The sequence below is a fragment of the Watersipora subatra genome, chromosome 3, assembly GCF_963576615.1.
Source record: "Watersipora subatra chromosome 3, tzWatSuba1.1, whole genome shotgun sequence".
NCBI lineage: Eukaryota > Metazoa > Bryozoa > Gymnolaemata > Cheilostomatida > Watersiporidae > Watersipora > Watersipora subatra.
Genome location: NC_088710.1, coordinates 35,333,266 through 35,351,759, shown reverse-complemented (window position 1 = coordinate 35,351,759; position 18,494 = coordinate 35,333,266). Strand labels below are relative to the sequence as shown.

The window sequence follows — 18,494 nt, the reverse complement described above, 5'->3', positions numbered from 1 at the left end:
GACCCGGTTAGCCCGTGCTATTCATCGTATAGCAGTATAAACCAAATTTCACCAAACCTTTAGAAAAGTCGTTGACAAAATATTTTGCCGATGGAGGTAATAATGACGCTTATGAATTACGAAAAGTTGAGGTTTACCTCTATGGCTTGAAATAAAGTGATTTTCTAAAGCGATAGCAACCGTTTCGGTAGCCGTTGGGCAAAAAACAGTTCGAATTAACTGTGTTGAATTCGAGTTATATAGAGCCATTTATCATTGCGTGGGAACGGACTGAGCAAATCCATTCGAGTTAACCATGTGTTCGCTATATCCGAGGGCGAGTTATCCATGTTTCACTGTATATATAACTATATAAAATTATTTCACCTGAAATCAAGCATTTTTGTACGATATGTACTTGGCGCCTCATTGTATTGGTGACTGCTCATTTTGCATGTTTGTAGAAATATTGTCATTTATGTTAATCTAGGAATGGGTTGGCATTCTGGCAAGTCTCGTGTACTAGCGAATTGATTCATATTTTATATGCGTTCTGCCGTGCTGTTTTATATGTTGATGCATGTCTCATGATCTGCATATAAAGCATGTTTAAATCTAGAGTTGTTCATTAAACGTTGCTGAGTGATAGAATTATAGAATTACAGAAGAGTATATCTGTTAGAATATTGTGTAAAATACTATCATTGCCCATTTTAGAGTAGAAAGCCTAAGCTCATATTCAGATTTAGTCATGTCTTCTTTGAACTAACATAATTTGCAATTTAATCAAGAGAAAGTTTGGCTCATTTTTTAACAAGATTGGGTAACTTTGGTGACTAATGACTTTTACTTATTTATGCTAACCTAATTCTGTTTAGATGCATCTCTGTGTTACACTTGTTTACTTTAGGGCAGGTTTATATTTTACTAAAATTATATTTGCTTTTTTTTCAGATGTATTTATTGACTCATCCACGGATTTCCTCATTGATGCTAGCTCTGTAACCCCTGATGGTGAGGGCAAAGTGAGAGCTGTAGTCACTAGCCCATCTGGGGCAAAGAATGATACGAAAGTTACTAACAATGGAGATGGTACCTATCGTGTGGCATATGCTCCTTATCAAGAAGGTAAATCTGTTACACATATTGTCAGGCTTAGTTGGCTAGTTAAAAAAATAAAAGCTCTCAATTCAAAACCAATGCAGGCAATATAATAGTAATTAGTATAATAATATAATGGTAATTAATATAATAATATAATAGTAATTACTATAATAATATAATAGTAATTAATATAATAATATAGTAATTAATATAATAATATAGTAATTAATATAATAGTAACTAATATAATAATATAGTAATTAATATAATAGTAATTAGTACAATAATATAATAGTAATTAATATAATAATATATACTAGTAATTAATATAATAATAATGTAACAATAATTAAAGCACACTAATGAAATGTACTTCACTTTGGTGGAAGTCGCCATTAACCAGTGTATAAAACGATCTGACAATATGATGCCACCTGTTCACCGACATCATTCTGTAAGCATTTTGGTGCCACTGAAGGCAGCTAGCTATAAACTAGGTACTCTTTCTTACACTGTCATTCTATATGAATTAAACATTTTTTAATCAAGATCTAGCTTTGTCGAAGAATTACAGAACATAATAGAAATTCTCATATAGAAAGGTTTTTGTGGTATGCTTATGATCATATCTCGGGGCTGGTTCGCAGGTCCTCACGAGATCGATATAACATACGAAGGTCTGCCGATTCCTGGCTCCCCACTTCAGGTTGAGGTAGTTCCTGGCAATGACCCCAGCAGAGTGAAAGCCTATGGACCTGGTTTGGAGAAAGGTGTTACCCATGAACCACAAGAATTTACCATCGAGACTAAGGGTGCTGGACAAGGTGGTCTTGCTCTTGCTGTAGAAGGTAGGCGCTGGGCTCACCTTTCCTGCAACTCATAGTTGTGCAATGTACTTGTATTTTAGTATGATATAGCCCATATGACTAACTATTTTTGCAGGACCAAGCAAAGCGCAGGTAAACTGTGTTGATAACCACGATGGGACGTGCTCTGTGGATTACACACCTACCAAGCCTGGTGATTATGACATCACCGTCAAGTTTGATGGACAAAATATTCCAGGTATGTCAACTTTGTCTACCTTAGACATGAATAAACTATGGTCTTGCCTCCAATATCTTTTTCCATTTATGTACTCCACTAAAATGTCTTTAACTTTCATTGATAGATGAGTTGCTTGCTGCATGTATGCTCCTTTAAAGATGTATTTACACAAAATTTTAGTAAATTTTATCAAAAAGTATCTGTATTTTTCTATTATTTGTGATTATTTTTGATGTTTGAATTTATCTGACTGCCAGTATGTTTCAAGGTTAAAGTTGACAAAACTTGATTGCGGCAGAAATGCTCAGAAAAAAAGCAAATTGACGCCGTTTGTTGTTATCATCGCTATAGTTGATATCGGCTCTTGCGGTCAAGTTGCAACGTTATGCGTCTCTATTTTGTCCGGCTCTATACATTTATAGACATCGAAATTGCACTCTCACCTAACCTGAGCGTTTTAACCGCCATCAAGTTTTGTCAATTTTAATCTTGAAACATCCTGGCTGTCAGACAACATTGAACATCAAGAAAGATTCCAATACTTTCTGATAAAATCTACAAAAAACTTTGTGTGAGTTCGTCTTTAACGAGTCCTTCATTTTAGGCTCACCGTTCAAAGCAGCCATAGAGGATGCAATCGACCCATCTAAGGTGCGTATGTATGGACCAGGACTCAACCCTGAAGGAGTGCGAGCTACCCTGCCAGCTCCATTTACCATCGACTGCAAGGAGGCTGGTAAAGCTCCCCTCAAGGCTACTCTGGATGATGGTAAGGTTTCCATCAATTCTCACTCGTCAGCTTTGTTTTAGTGCTTCGTTAACCAACGAACCGATATTTACATATCCACTATAAGTATACGCAAATGGTTTTATTTTATATCCACTAGTACGCTGGTGGTTCTCTGTGCCATAAGAGGTCTTCATGTGTAATCAGTATGTGCACAAGTATTCCATGGTGCAGCAAGGTGATCCAGTCGCACAGTTGGTAGCATGCTTGACTGCGAAGCTGGATAACTGAGTTCAACACAAGTGTGACACAGTTTTTTTCATGCTCTTTGCGTGGCTTCTTTGGATAGATGGATGGTCACAACTCTTATTATAGTAAAAGTCTAGACATTTTCATGTTTTATAATGTTGTATGTTCTAAATATTCATCATCATGCGACATAGCCTGTCTATGCTGGTTAGAAAGCCTGCTCACTGCACTGGTCAGCTAGCCTATAAATCTTAATACAGTAGTATATGAGCACTTGCACATAGAGCACTGGCTATGTATCACCTATCAACACAGGAAGTTGCCATCCCATCTACAAATCAACAATCACTCATTTTTATTGTTTTAGGAAGTGGAGTGCCTGAGCCGATAGAGCTGGTCGAAGTTGACGAAGGAGTGTTTGAATGTACATATGTACCAAAGGAGAAGGGTGCTCCCTGCAGACTTGATGTTATGTATGATGATGCACATGTTCCTGGCAGGTTGGTAGCCACATTCTTTGCATGGTTTATGTAGCATATTGCAGTTCATGTTTTACTGAGGGCATGCTAATTGGATGGTTCACAGCAAAGTCTTGCATGGTGATATAGCAGAAGTTGTTTCTGGAAGCTTTTGTTAATTCATATGCAAGAGATTCCTTCAGAAAGACTGAAACAGCGGATTTGTGAGGAGGCTCGGCTGTTTCAGTAATTTTATACTTGAGCATTTCCTGTGAAATGGGTGTATTGCCTTCTTTTTTATGAATATCTCTTCTCTAACCTCTCCATAACTATTGTTCCTAAACTGATTTTGAAGCGATAGCTGGCGGAAGAACAGCACATCATAGTAAATAATTATGTACAATGCTTTAGATTCAGATTTAATAAATAGTTTTTATATGAAAGTTTAGATTGGTCAAAAATTACATTGTCTTTTGGTCATTGCAGTCCATTTGAACAAACAGTACTTCCCGCATCAGATGCATCCGAGGTGAAAGTGAGCGGGCCAGGAATCGAGGACGGAGTTCCTGCCAGTCTGCCTACTGAATTCTCTATTGACACATCCAAAGCTGGTCTGGCTGACCTCGATGTTGCAATTCAGGTGTGAGCCTTAGTGATTTGAAGTTTATAACATATTTTGTTTTGTTTATACCAAGGGGCACATGACTCCCTAAGAAATGAGTAGTCTAAGCTAGTTTAGGTCTGCACTTAGGATGTTGCTGTAGCAAACTTTAGGTTTTTACTTTAACTTATTTATTAGTAGCTTTACAATTGTTTCACCAACAAACACCCAGTGACCATGATGCATGTGTGTATGTATGTGTTCGTCTGTTAGGCACCCGATGGTCGCTACCTCAAGCCTACCATTACTGACAATAAGGATGCTACTGTCACGGTACACTATACACCAGAGGATGTAGGTGTTTATAACGCTAAAGTCAAATACGGAGGAGAACCTATCCCAGGATCACCATTTGATGTGAATACCAGACCTACAGGGGATGCAAGCAAATGCCAGATAACAGGTTAGTTAATAATCTCGTTATTATAAGTGGATTCCTCTTGTTCAGCTTGAAACAAAATTCTATAGATTTAGTGTGCGTTGCAGGGTAAGCAATGGGAAACGTTGATGTTTTCGGTGTTATAAGTCTTTCAGCTTTCGCAGAAACAAAGTCAACCCTCATAGAGCATAGAATTTATCAGCTATAGACAGTAAGCATACCAGCTCTTCATGGTTTTGTATTCACATTGTTTGACTATCCTTGATGGTTGTGTTGTAGAAGGTAAGAAGAGAGTAGTCGTCGATGAAGAGTGTGTAATAACAGTGAACACTGCAGACGCTGGCTTGGGTAACATTACCTGCAGAATCAGAACTCCCAAGGACACCGATGCCGACATTGACATCGTTGATAATAATGATGGTAAAGTCAGCATTTTCTACACACCGCACACTCCAGGTAAGGTAACCTTTTCGTTTAACTTTTTGTTCTGTTGATAGCTGGTTTTTCAAGGAAAAGTAAGCGAAAAGAGAGAGGTGCTCTGGTTCTGCCAGTCTCAGAGACATGCCGGCTCAATTTCATGCCATGCTTTTCTCTCTGATATGCAGGCAGCTATGGAATCAGTATCAAGTTTGGTGGAGTGCCGATACCAGAGGGTGACTATGAAGTTGAGGTAAGTAGTTGTTCTTTCTTGGTTTTTGCTCAAAGCCTTCTGCTTGGTGTTGTTCCCATTTCATATTGTGGAGCAATTTGCGATGGCATGTTGCATATGTTCTAGGCATTCCCTGAAGAAATGATGATTGATGAGGTAATATAGTACTGTCATATCTACAGTTTTCTCTTTTTAAAATTCGGTGTGTGTTGCTGATGAATATGGACAATAGATCTCCGTCTTTTTATCACTGCAGTTCTAGAATATTTTCTTCAAGAAATGCAGCGTCAGGAAAAAGCTTAAGATTTCGCTGCAGCTTTTTATCTAAAAATATTCTCATTTCTTGACAAGCGTCCTGTTGAACTTGCAGTGACTTGTCATGGGTTGGATGTCGATGGAGCATAGTATTACACTTGATTATTAACTGCGCTCGCAATCTCTTGTTTATTTTTAGCTCGGACAATTTGTAGAAAATATAACATTGAAAAGTAACTGGTAACCGTAGTAACTGGTTGCGTCTATAGAATTTTTTAAATAATAAAAAGAGCTGCGATAAACATTTGTTGCCGGAATTTGAAAAATAACTGTAGAACCCCCTGTATATTGGGCGGGGGTTCACCATGAATTATCGATGTTATTATGGCCATTGTTGCTCCTAGCATCTTCAAACAAACTCTTTCAATATCAAACAGACTCTGTAGTAAGCGACTCGTATTATGATACGCTACAAAGATCTATTGTTCATTTTCTTGGCAAGTCTTTGAAGATGGTGGTAGTGCTGCTCATACCTTCTCTCATTCTTTTCATACTTCTAATAATTTGTAACTCGGTCTAATTTTAAAATAATTCGAACATTTTCTTCTTATGTGGTATTGTCTCCTCTTTCGTTGTTCTCTTCCCTTCCTAACTCGCTAAAAGCTCTACTTAATACTCTGCACTGCTAACCAATTTATCATATTTAATGATACAGCAGGTGAATGTGGCTTAGACTTCTTACATGAACACATTTCTTCACGCATGTAACACATGTGGACGTTACACACGTTACACATGTTACTTATACTACTTGTAAAAATATATGTTAACATGCTGTGTAGTACTTGCGCATTAAATATGCTATGCTCACATGTGCCTTTAATTAAACGTGTTACCTCAATATTTGTATGCTCATTTTTAATAAATGTATTTGTATATTCTATTCTTGATGTTCTGATCGCTTATTTTGCAGGCTGATATCGTACCTCTTCAAAAGGCTAATTCCTATAGTTCTGCTCCTTCGACAAACACCTACCATCCAGTCGACTTTGTTATTCCTGTTGGCCCCATCTTTGCATATGTTCTTGGTGAGTTACTGAGCATGTCCTACATTTATGTTGTTATTTGTTAAAATGTAGATCACATTTTGCTGGACTTTGTTTCTAACCTTGCTTACAAGTTACTAACCTGTTATATGTCAGTTCATAGAGTGAACTGTTGTCTGATGTAAACTTATTAGCGTTATATTATCATTATATTACTATTGTATTGTTACTCATTTTTATTCACACAAATTATCTTTGGCGTTTTTGAAAAAAAATAGTGAGTTTGGAAAATAAGCTAGGAAAGGTTGTACAAAGAAGGTAGAATCCATTTTGCGTATGCCTCCGAGTCCCTTTAGTTAATGTTGCACAGACAAAAAATTCTTTGTTTTTGTTTGTTGTTTCTCAAAATTGTCTATTTGTAACGTTAGCTTCTGAGAGACGTTCTGTTACTTCGACTTGATCACATAAGTCAACACCAAACAAAAGTGTCTTTTGGTAGTAACAAATGCAACTATTCATCACACTAACACATCACTTTATAGTGTGTTTGGACCACAGTCTGTGTGAAAATGCCAAAAAATTTCACGACAATTTGTGTAAGGTATTTTGTTTATATTAGCAGTGGTTGTTGCTCAGGAAGCTGTCGCTAGTAATTGTAGCCAATAAAGAGCTGTAGCTAGTAATTGTAGCCAATAAGGAGCTGTCGCTAATAATTGTAGCCAATAAGGAGTTGTCGTCAGTAATTGTAACCAATAAGGAGCTGTCGCTAGTAATTGTAGCCAATAAGCAGCTGTCGCTAGTAATTGTAGCCAATAAGGAGCTGTCGCTAGTAATTGTAGTCAATAAGGAGCTGTTGCTAGTAATTGTAGCCAATAAGAAGTTGTCGTCAGTAATTGTAGCCAATAAGGAGCTGTCGCTAGTAATTGTAGCCAATAAGCAACTGTCGCTAGTAATTGTAGCCAATAAGGAGCTGTCACTAATAATTGTAGCCAATAAGCAGCTGTCGCTATTAATTGCAAGCAATAAGTAGCTGTTGCTAGTAATTGTAGCCAATAAGAAGTTGTCGCTAGTAATTGTAGCCAATAAGGAGCTGTCGCTAGTAATTGTAGCCAATAAAGATTGCTCAGCATCTCTCTATCTAAAGGCACCATTCTGACCATTTGGTATTTTTATAAAAATAGGTAATTCAAAAAACAACTGTATAACTTTCACTAACTTAAGGATGTGATCATTGTTGAAATTGTTGATAGGCTGGCTATTACCGCTCCGAATCTCATCATTAATATTAAGGTTACAATGTCTGCATTTGTCTAAAAGCTGTCTGAATTTAACTTCCTAAATTTATTAACATTTATTTTTAATTTGCAAAATGCTGGTGACATGTGCTTATAAAAAGAAATGTTTTAATTTTATGTACAATTTTATTAAGAATGTGTTTAAATTTTTATAAGTGTTTTAATTAACATACAGTGCAGAAGTTATTTGGATTTTAAATGGCTGTTCACCTCTGGTTGTAGTTATGATGTAAATGTTACACCAATCTGAACATATTGGTTGTTGCCACCGCCAAAGTGGTAAGATATCTGAATGGTAGTCACCATGACTAATCAAACCTAATCAGATTTTTACAAAAGGATAAACTCACTTGTAAATCGCAATTATACATTCGTGCTAACTAAAATACATGTATATCATTCAGCTGAAGTGGAGTCACCATCTGGCAAGCGAAGTCCTGTAAAAATTAAAGACAATGGTGATGGCACGGTCACAATCAACTATCAGCCCTCAGAGGTCGGGCTCCACAACCTACACGTTTACTACAACGATGAGCCATTGGAAGGTTTGTACCGGTGTTAGCTGAGTGTGCATAGTAAACTGCTATTGATTCTTCCCGTTAAACATATACTTTAGGAGTTGTCTTTTTTATCTACAATGACTACAATTTGAACAGGTTCATCTCCATCTTTGGCTGGAGTATTATTTTGTATTGTTGTTCATGTGAAAATCTTTCGATGTACATACGGGCTAGCAATGACAACCTCCCTTGCCTTTGTTAATAATTCTGTTAAACTCATTGCATCACAACTTACTTGATAAATCATATCGCTTAATAGTTCTATGGTCATTGTGTGCTAGCATATATTTCACAGTTGACAAACCTATTTACTTGCTTGTAGGAAGCCCATACCAGTTCTATGTGGATGAAGTTAACAGTCCAGTTGTGGCGGCATACGGCCCTGGTCTCAGTTATGGTGTAGCTTCTGAGCCTTGCTCATTTACTATCGACACTAAAAACTCTGGAGCAGGTATGACTTTTTGTGGTAATCTAGTGCATCATTATAAACTAAAAGCCAAGACTGATGTAGCAGCAGATGCACTTCTACCAGTTTGAACTGTGCAGAAATTGTCTAGAATGTTCTACAGAATTTTATCATTCTATGTAAGAAGGGACCATTAGTGGTTTACATTTTGAGATAAATTTTGTGTAGATTACAATGCAAAGTGGTTATTAATGGTAAGTGTGGTGACTAGTCCAGCTTGTTATATACTATGGTGCAGGCGAGATCGGGGTATCCTTGGAAGGCCCAAAGAAAACTCCAGTGAACATTTGTGACAATGGTGACAAAACCCTAAATGTTAGCTTCAAACCTGAGGTGCCAGGCACCTACAAGCTGTCCGTGACACACTCTGGACAACCCATTCGGGGTTCACCATTCATATGCAAAGTCTTTGGGCAAAATGCTGCAGGTTAGGCAGGCATGGTCAAATGAATGTTACCAACTCGGGCTTGCTGAGTTAGTTTGGCCAAGAGGGTGCGGCATGTTTTTTTGCATGGCAATTGTGTTGGCATGGAAAGGTCTTGTGCTTGCAGGAGGTTTGTCGCTAGCTGTGGAAGGCCCTAGCAAAGCTGAAATTGTTTGCCAAGACAATGATGATGGCACTTGTACAGTTACCTACTTGCCCACCGAACCCGGTCTATATAACATTGTTGTTAAATTTGACGATGAGCACATAATGGGCAGTCCATTTACTGCCTACATTGCCGGTAAGTGGTGGGGAGATGGGAGTCATGTGCATAGAGTACAGTGTTGATAGAGAACCTCTAGTTGCTGATTCAGTCTGTTAGATGAGAGAGCTACAGTATATAACTACAGTATATAGCTACAGTATATAGCTACAGTATATAACTACAGTATATAACTACAGTATATAGCTACAGTATATAACTACAGTATATAGCTACAGTATATAGCTACAGTATATAACTACAGTATATAACTACAGTATATAGCTACAGTATATAACTACAGTATATAGCTACAGTATATAACTACAGTATATAGCTACAGTATATAACTACAGTATGTAGCTACAGTATATAGCTACAGTATATAACTACAGTATATAACTACAGAATATAACTACAATATATAGCTATAGTATATAACTACAGTATATAACTACAGTATATAGCTACAGTATATAGCTACAGTATATAGCTACAGTATATAGCTACAGTATATAACTACAGTATGTAGCTACAGTATATAGCTACAGTATATAACTACAGTATATAACTACAGAATATAACTACAATATATAGCTATAGTATATAACTACAGTATATAACTACAGTATATAGCTACAGTATATAGCTACAGTATATAGCTACAGTATATAGCTACAGTATATAACTACAGTATATAACTACAGTATATAACTACAGTATATAACTACAATATATAGCTACAGTATATAACTACAGTATATAGCTACAGTATATAGCTACAGTATATAACTACAGTATATAACTACAGTATATAACTACAGTATATAGCTACAGTATATAACTACAGTATATAACTACAGTATATAGCTACAGTATATAGCTACAGTATATAACTACAGTATATAACTACAGTATATAGCTACAGTATATAGCTACAGTATATAGCTACAGTATATAGCTACAGTATATAACTACAGTATATAACTACAGTAAATAACTACAGTATATAACTACAATATATAGCTACAGTAAATAACTACAGTATATAGCTACAGTATATAGCTACAGTAAATAACTACAGTATATAGCTACAGTATATAGCTACAGTATATAACTACAGTATATAGCTACAGTCTATGACTACAGTATATAACTACAGTATATAACTACAATATATAGCTACAGTAAATAACTACAGTATATAGCTACAGTATATAGCTACAGTAAATAACTACAGTATATAGCTACAGTATATAGCTACAGTATATAACTACAGTATATAGCTACAGTCTATGACTACAGTATATAGCTACAGTATATAGCTACAGTATATAACTACAGTATATAGCTACAGTATATAACTACAGTATATAGCTACAGTATATAACTACAGTATATAGCTACAGTATATAACTACAGTATATAACTACAGTATATAACTACAGTATATAGCTATAGTATATAACTACAGTATATAACTACAGTATATAGCTACAGTTTATAGCTACAGTATATAGCTACAGTATATAGCTACAGTATATAACTACAGTATATAGCTACAGTATATAGCTACAGTATATAACTACAGTATATAGCTATAGTATATAACTACAGTATATAGCTACAGTATATAGCTACAGTATATAGCTACAGTATATAGCTACAGTATATAGCTACAATATATAGCTAAAATATATAGCTACAGTATATAACTACAGTATATAAATACAGTATATAACTACAGTATATAGCTACAGTATATAGCTACAGTATATAGCTACAGTATATAGCTACAGTATATAGCTACAGTATATAGCTACAGTATATAACTACAGTATATAACTACAGTATATAACTACAGTATATAACTACAATATATAGCTACAGTATATAGCTACAGTATATAGCTACAGTATATAACTACAGTATATAACTACAGTATATAACTACAATATATAGCTACAGTATATAACTACAATATATAGCTACAGTATATAGCTACAGTATGTAGCTACAGTATATAACTACAGTATATAACTACAGTATATAGCTACAGTATATAACTACAGTATATAACTACAGTATATAGCTACAGTATATAGCTACAGTATATAACTACAGTATATAACTACAGTATATAACTACAGTATATAACTACAGTATATAGCTATAGTATATAACTACAGTATATAGCTACAGTATATAGCTACAGTATATAGCTACAGTATATAGCTACAATATATAGCTACAGTATATAACTACAGTATATAAATACAGTATATAACTACAGTATATAGCTACAGTATATAGCTACAGTATATAACTACAGTCTATAACTACAGTATATAACTACAATATATAGCTACAGTATATAGCTACAGTATATAGCTACAGTATATAACTACAGTATATAGCTACAGTATATAACTACAATATATAGCTACAGTATATAGCTACAGTATATAGCTACAGTATATAACTACAGTATATAGCTACAGTATATAGCTACAGTATATAACTACAATATATAACTACAGTATATAACTACAGTATATAGCTACAGTATATAACTACAGTATATAACTACAGTATATAGCTACAGTATATAGCTACAGTATATAGCTACAGTATACGCATTGGTGAAACATCACTGCTTGCTCTATAAAAGATATTCAATTTTCAATGGTAAAATAGCACAGTGTTCAACTTAATCCTGCTGTCGCAGTTTTAGCACATGCATGTACATGTACTTGCAAAATATTAGAAGTTGCTTTCTCATGGAGCCATTGGCAATGTCTAGATATATGGACTGTGTATTATTAATTTTTACAACACTGAAAAGTGGATTGTTTGTAAATCTACTATTGCTTCTGTTACCTATAGAAAACTCTGCAGGTATGTGGGCCGATTTTATGAGCTTTTACTGAGTGCTGCAGTAGTTGTAGGTATTTCTTACAAGACCTTTACTGCTGCCACAATGTCTCTCGACCGTATTGCTCATTGGGCAGCAGCCTTCCAAAGCTGGCCACCGATGCTTGTTGATTCTAATGCTTTTCGCTTGCTTTTGTTTCTCTCACCATTTTCACCTGTCATTAAAATTCTAGTCTCTCGGGATATCTTGTGGACTTTGGAGAGGCTAGAATTTTTATACAACAGACTGCAGTGTTATCCCATCGTTAGTTTTATACAACAGACTGCAGTGTTATCCCATCGTTAGTTTGTAAGCGATTGGCTAGTTTTGTGTGCGAAAGACTTTAGTTGCTGTCAGGTTGGTGTGTTCAGTATTGTATTTCTTCCTTGATTTTGTGACCTTTGTTATTATCTGCCCTCTGTCAGTGTTTACCAGCTAACTGTATTCACGGTTTACAGAAGAATATGCTCATTAAGACTTGTCTGTTCGATAAACAAACTCGTCTGACCTAAGTATCTGGCTAGACCTTGTCTAGCTAGTAAATGTAATCTTGATCAGGTAGAGCTTGCTAGCTGCTCTAGAAGTCATACCCAATTAAACAAGTTTCCTATCATGAACAACCTACCTACAAGTGGAACGTTAAACCATAACTGCCACGAACAACTTTTATCGTATTTACTAGGTAAATCAGACATGCTGATTCCTATTTTGTAATCAAAATAAAGATTAGGCCACTAACTTTCAGAGTAATAAAGGATTTTTTATAGCGTTTTAATATCGGTCTCGAAAACAACACGATCGGCATAACAAGCTCCGCCCATAAATACTTGACGTAACCTAGCTTTTTAGGAACATAAATTACGTAGAGATGTTTAGACCGATTTAGAATAATAGATGTGGGTGTTTTAAAATCTATTAATATCTAAATCCAGCTTTAAAAATAATATCAGTCTTTTCTGAAAGGTAGATGAGCTATTTAGCATTGCATATTTAAAAAGCGCGATAACAACGCTAGCTCGTGATAAAACCGCGCTTTTTGAGCTCGTTTTTCTCGGCGTCCAGCCCATTTAAACGTCATGTAACAAGCTGCGAGCAATTTTGAATAGTTTATATCCCTTTCATAAAAAACTGAAATTATTTTACAGGCTGGATTTAGATAATAATGGGTTTTAAGACACCCATCTCTATTATTCTAAATCGGACTAAACTTTCCTAACTTCCGTTTCTGAAAAAGCTAGGTTTCGTCACATATTTATGGGCGGAGCTTGTAATGCCGATTGTGTTGTTTTCGAAACGGATATTGAAACGCTTTAAAAAAGCCTAAATGACTTTGAAGGTTAGTGGACTAATCTTTATTTTGGGTACAAAATCGGAATCAGCGTGTCTGATATACCTAGTAAATACAATAAAAGTTGTTCGTGACAGTTATGGTTTAAGTTCTATCTGATTTATAATAACATGAGCTAAATTTTTAGGATGCTCATTCAACAACCTCAAATTTCTGCTGTTACATTTAAGTCTGTAAAGAAGGATGTGATGGGCAGTGTTATTAAGTGACTTCTTAGCGAGGTCTTGGTAACCTCTATTAAGTGACCTCTTTAGTAAAAGTCAGTGTGTGATTGGATTGAAATGGTCCCTTGTTGAGACAATCCCTTTTGATATCACTGAGGTAATTTTATTGCCGCGTATTCAATAGGCTTATTCTCCCTTATCTTTATAACTGCAATGAACAGTGCCAGTCGTCTGCGCTGGTGGGTAAGTTTCATTTCTCTCTTCAAGATAGAACTAATTGACCTACAAGAACCAGTTTGCATGTTGCACTTCACTTTATGGTTGGTTAAAATTTCTCAACATCCTGGTCGAAGATTTTCAAACAATTGGGATAAGTATAAAATATTTCTTAGCAAAATGAAAATGCTAGTGCTCATTTGCTATAAACAACATTTTGATAGAGAATTTTATTTTGCCCTCTCTTGTGAGTGACATACAAAAGCTGCCTTATTCCTTCACAAGGTTTCACAGGCTAGTAGTGATAATAGCTGAGTAGTAGTTTGAGTTGATTAGCGTTAAACGTCTCAGACAGAGGTGTGCAAAGGCATACAGGCATATGATACTGGTTAGTAGGTCCCTAACTCTTGTTGATACAGTATTCTATATTGTTTTTCCTGTTATGAGAAGTTCTACTGCTGTGTTGTTTCGTTATGTTAACTGAACAGTAACTTAAAGGGTAAATACAATAGCTAGGTCGAAACGGTCATAGTTGTGACAGTCTATGGAGTAATGAGGGAAAGGGACCCATGAATAAATAATTGGCTGATTGTAAGCCTTATCTATGGCCCTGTAAATGTTAACTCGCCTTGTCGCTATTGAACAAAAGGAAGGGTTGTGTTATACATGGATTGGCCTGCACTAGGTTTACTTTGACTATCCATTTTGACCGCTCATTCATCAGCCTATCAAAACTCTGAAGCTCAGTTAAAAGCTTGTGCCAGTATTACTATTTTCACACATCACCAGCCTCGAGTACGTTAATTCTAGCTGTTTATATTTCTGTTATAGCGCCAATGGCCAATCTGAACTCAAGTTAGGGTGTGTTTAGGTTGAGTTTCATACTCGGCCATCAATTCTCTACCTTTTCTTTCTATTGATAAATATGTGCCGATGGATCGGTTGTTCTTCTCATTTATGTCTTAATAATAGGAGACGATTTCATATTTTATAAAGTTGAAAAGCTCTGCATATTAGCTAAATACTAGAAAACGTGTAATTGAAGCCTGACAAAGCACGTTCCTTAATCAGCCTTATATATCGATTAATTTCTGCTCCGAATAATGAATTTATATTTGGTCAATCCCCTATGTTAAAAAGGACAAATTGCCAATGTTATTTTCCTATTTAAATTGATTTTTTGAACTCTGCTTTGTATAATGTCATACTTGTGACTAGAGGTGTATGTGTGTGCGTGTGTGTATCATTAATGGCCTGGAATCTTGTTGGAATCCTTTATGTTTTTCTATTCAGCAGTCATAGCTGCCACCAGAGAGTTGTCTTATCTAGCACATTTTTTTCTCACAGAAACTAATATAAATTTGCAAAAGCAGTATTTTTCAATGTTTCATATTTTACAATAGTCTATTTGCTATGCTTGAGCTCAATAATGGTTTAGAGGATGTAAAAGGTACATCGGCTCCCATACTTAATGCTGCCTTCGGCCAGTGTGATATCTGTGTGAGAACGTTATGTTTTCAATGGGTTTAGACACCTATGTTATAAGTTCTACTACTGCGTTGCCTTCCAGCTACAGGACACTATATTTAGGTATTTCAGAATTGACATACGCGTACGCTGCTGTAGGGGAAGCAAATAAAGAGAAGGCACAACTGTCCATGGGACAAGCGAGTGAATTCTCACTCTCAGTCGAGGAGTATGACATTAATGAGTTAGAGGCGGACATCACAACACCAACTGGCAAATCAGAACCATGCATCCTCAAAAAACTGCCCAATGGCCATCTCGGTAACCCTCATGTTTCTCTGCTTTAGATAAATAATCATAAAAAGCTAGTCAGTTTAGTTAAGCTTTCTCATGCAATCATATTATTGTAGTATGCTGCCCATCATTATGTTCCCATGACCCGGTTGATTCACAAGTTTGTCCCATCCTCAAGATGGTCGCAGTTAAAACCCGCATGTCAAGCGGGTTTTGTTATGCGCACATTAGTGTTTGCAGAGCTACATTGTATACATTGTATAAACTGTTTACACTGTTTTCATTGTGGGATGAAGCGGATTTGGAGTTGTGCTCTGTTGAGTCGCCATGTGATAATTGTTTTAATGGACATTTGCATGCTGCAGATTAATGCGGATGCTTTGTTAAAAAGATAAGGAATTCCACGCCAGAGGTCATAGCCGTGCACTCTTGTCTTGCTTAGCAGCTTGACATAAGAACGACAGAAGTGTGGAAAATGTTTAAAACGGAATAACTTGTGCGACATTTGCGAGCGCGTCATTTGCGAGCGCCATTTCCTTCTCTCACAAGCATGAGCATTCGATACAAAAATTTTCAATTAACATAATCGCTTGACATGCGGGTTCTTGCTGTTTCCATCTTGCAGATTTAACCACACCGCTAGCTGACTTAACATAGTGTTATCTGTATCTCTACAGGTATATCATTCACACCTCATGAGACTGGTACACACTTGGTGAATGTTTATAAAGATGGACAGCACATCGAAAACTCTCCATTTAAGATAAATGTGACACGGAATGAGGTGGGCAGCGCTGACAAGGTCAAGGTTTACGGAGATGGCCTGACCAGTGGCGTAGCCAATGAAGTCAATGAGTTCTATGTGGATACCAAGGATGCAGGTAGGCTTATGGATAGAATACAATTTGTTATTGACCTGTACTATAACAACAATTCGTTACTGATCTGTACTTTAACAACAATTTATTATTTACCTGCTCTACTGCTAATGCGCAAGGATGACAAATGATTATAGACTACTCTATTAGGAATTACCTACTCCTGATTAAAATAAGATTTCTTTCTGGTAACTCTTTTTCTTCAATATATAAGTTATACTTGAAGTGTCTTATAAGGTGAACTTGAAGTGTCTTATAAAGTGTACTTGAAGTGTCTTATAAGGTGTACTTGAAATGTCTTATAAGGTGTACTTGAAGTGTCTTATAAGGTGTACTTGAGGTGTCTTATAAGGGAGACTTAGTTTGAAGGCAGACTTGTGTGTATATCATAGAGTGAGTTAATGATTCGTAGAGCTGATGCTCAGCAGGTTTTCAACATTTCAGCTGGCAGATGTGATGCCATTCTAGAATCATCTGTAGGGTTGCGTAGCCCATTCAATTTTGGAAACAATTGAAAATTATTGCGTTCGTTCGTTAGAAAACTTACAACAGAGGGTTGGTTGCAAAGCATATTTGGCATGTTATCAGGTCCTAGTATAGCCGGTATACCGGTATATGCACATCTGTGTGCTAGATTAGCACTAGTCCGTATCTATATATTCTGACATTCCCTCAAGTATTTAATGACTAGAGTAATCTAAATACATTGCTAGCTCTATTTATGCTGTTCTCGCTAATTACGGACTTTGAATAGATATGGATGATCAGGACGTGGGACTGACCTATATTCAGAGGAATGGCTATTTCTGTAATGTAATTGAGGAGATAACGCATTCTGTCAAGGAGCCTTAGTCATCTCTGTAATATTCAATGTCGTGAAGATCGTTCTAGCAGACTCGTTATTTCCTTTCACGGGTTAATAAATGCCAATGGATCGGTAAATGGCCATTTTCTTTTTTTGCCGACCTCTTCCCGCTGTCTACCGTTCATAGCTTTCTTGCCTCGCCTTACCTACGGTAGTCTAAGGATCTCTCTTGAAAATGTCTGACAGAGCTGGTTATGAAAGAATACACGTTAAGGACAAGCATATATGTGTTGCTCGAGGACCTACAACGTTAGACTATTCGCACTGGTTGGGTATGCTATCAATTATAGACTTTAGACTATTTACCCTGCTTGGGTATACAATCAATTATAGACTTTCGACTATGCACACCAGTTGGGTATGCTATCAATTATAGACTTTCGACTATACTCACTGGTTGGATATGCTATCAATTATAGACTTCCAGAATTTAAAGTGCTTTTTGGCATAAGAAGCATGTATTACGTGGGTTTTCTAGTACTTAACTCTGAAATACTCATATACCAGAGCTCAATTTTTTATTGCCGTTTACTTTCTGGACAAGAGGTCAGATCTTCTATTAGACTAGCTGCAGCGCTGTTTATTGCTGAGACGTTCTTCACTGGGTCACCACTTTAAAAACAATCTGCTTATTAGTATTTAAATATCATATTCATTCATCTATGGCTATTTTAAGGCAGTTCTAGCTTTAGGTGCTGTCGGTGTTCTATCTTATTTGCAACAAGCATTGGTTAGCGCTAATGATTGCTGTATTAGAGTGCTAAGGGTACCAGCTAAGTATACCAAT

The 18,494-nt window shown here is 36.2% G+C and overlaps 1 protein-coding gene across 2 annotated transcripts in view; it reads left to right on the top strand.

Annotated features, from left to right (window-relative positions):
• LOC137390099 (filamin-A-like) overlaps positions 1-18,494 on the top strand; it is a 71,465-nt gene that overhangs the window by 41,326 nt on the left and 11,645 nt on the right. Inside the window, exons 19-34 of one of the 2 annotated variants that reach the window (XM_068076350.1) lie at positions 934-1,107; positions 1,731-1,931; positions 2,026-2,148; positions 2,735-2,899; positions 3,474-3,606; positions 4,051-4,204; positions 4,439-4,628; positions 4,884-5,060; positions 5,210-5,274; positions 5,380-5,409; positions 6,482-6,596; positions 8,254-8,394; positions 8,732-8,860; positions 9,427-9,600; positions 15,830-15,991; positions 16,642-16,845. In XM_068076350.1, coding sequence (XP_067932451.1) covers positions 934-1,107; positions 1,731-1,931; positions 2,026-2,148; positions 2,735-2,899; positions 3,474-3,606; positions 4,051-4,204; positions 4,439-4,628; positions 4,884-5,060; positions 5,210-5,274; positions 5,380-5,409; positions 6,482-6,596; positions 8,254-8,394; positions 8,732-8,860; positions 9,427-9,600; positions 15,830-15,991; positions 16,642-16,845 — 2,337 coding nt within the window. Of the gene's footprint in view, positions 1-933; positions 1,108-1,730; positions 1,932-2,025; positions 2,149-2,734; positions 2,900-3,473; positions 3,607-4,050; positions 4,205-4,438; positions 4,629-4,883; positions 5,061-5,209; positions 5,275-5,379; positions 5,410-6,481; positions 6,597-8,253; positions 8,395-8,731; positions 8,861-9,113; positions 9,303-9,426; positions 9,601-15,829; positions 15,992-16,641; positions 16,846-18,494 lie in introns of both variants that reach the window. The other variant, XM_068076349.1, reaches the window with a different exon arrangement.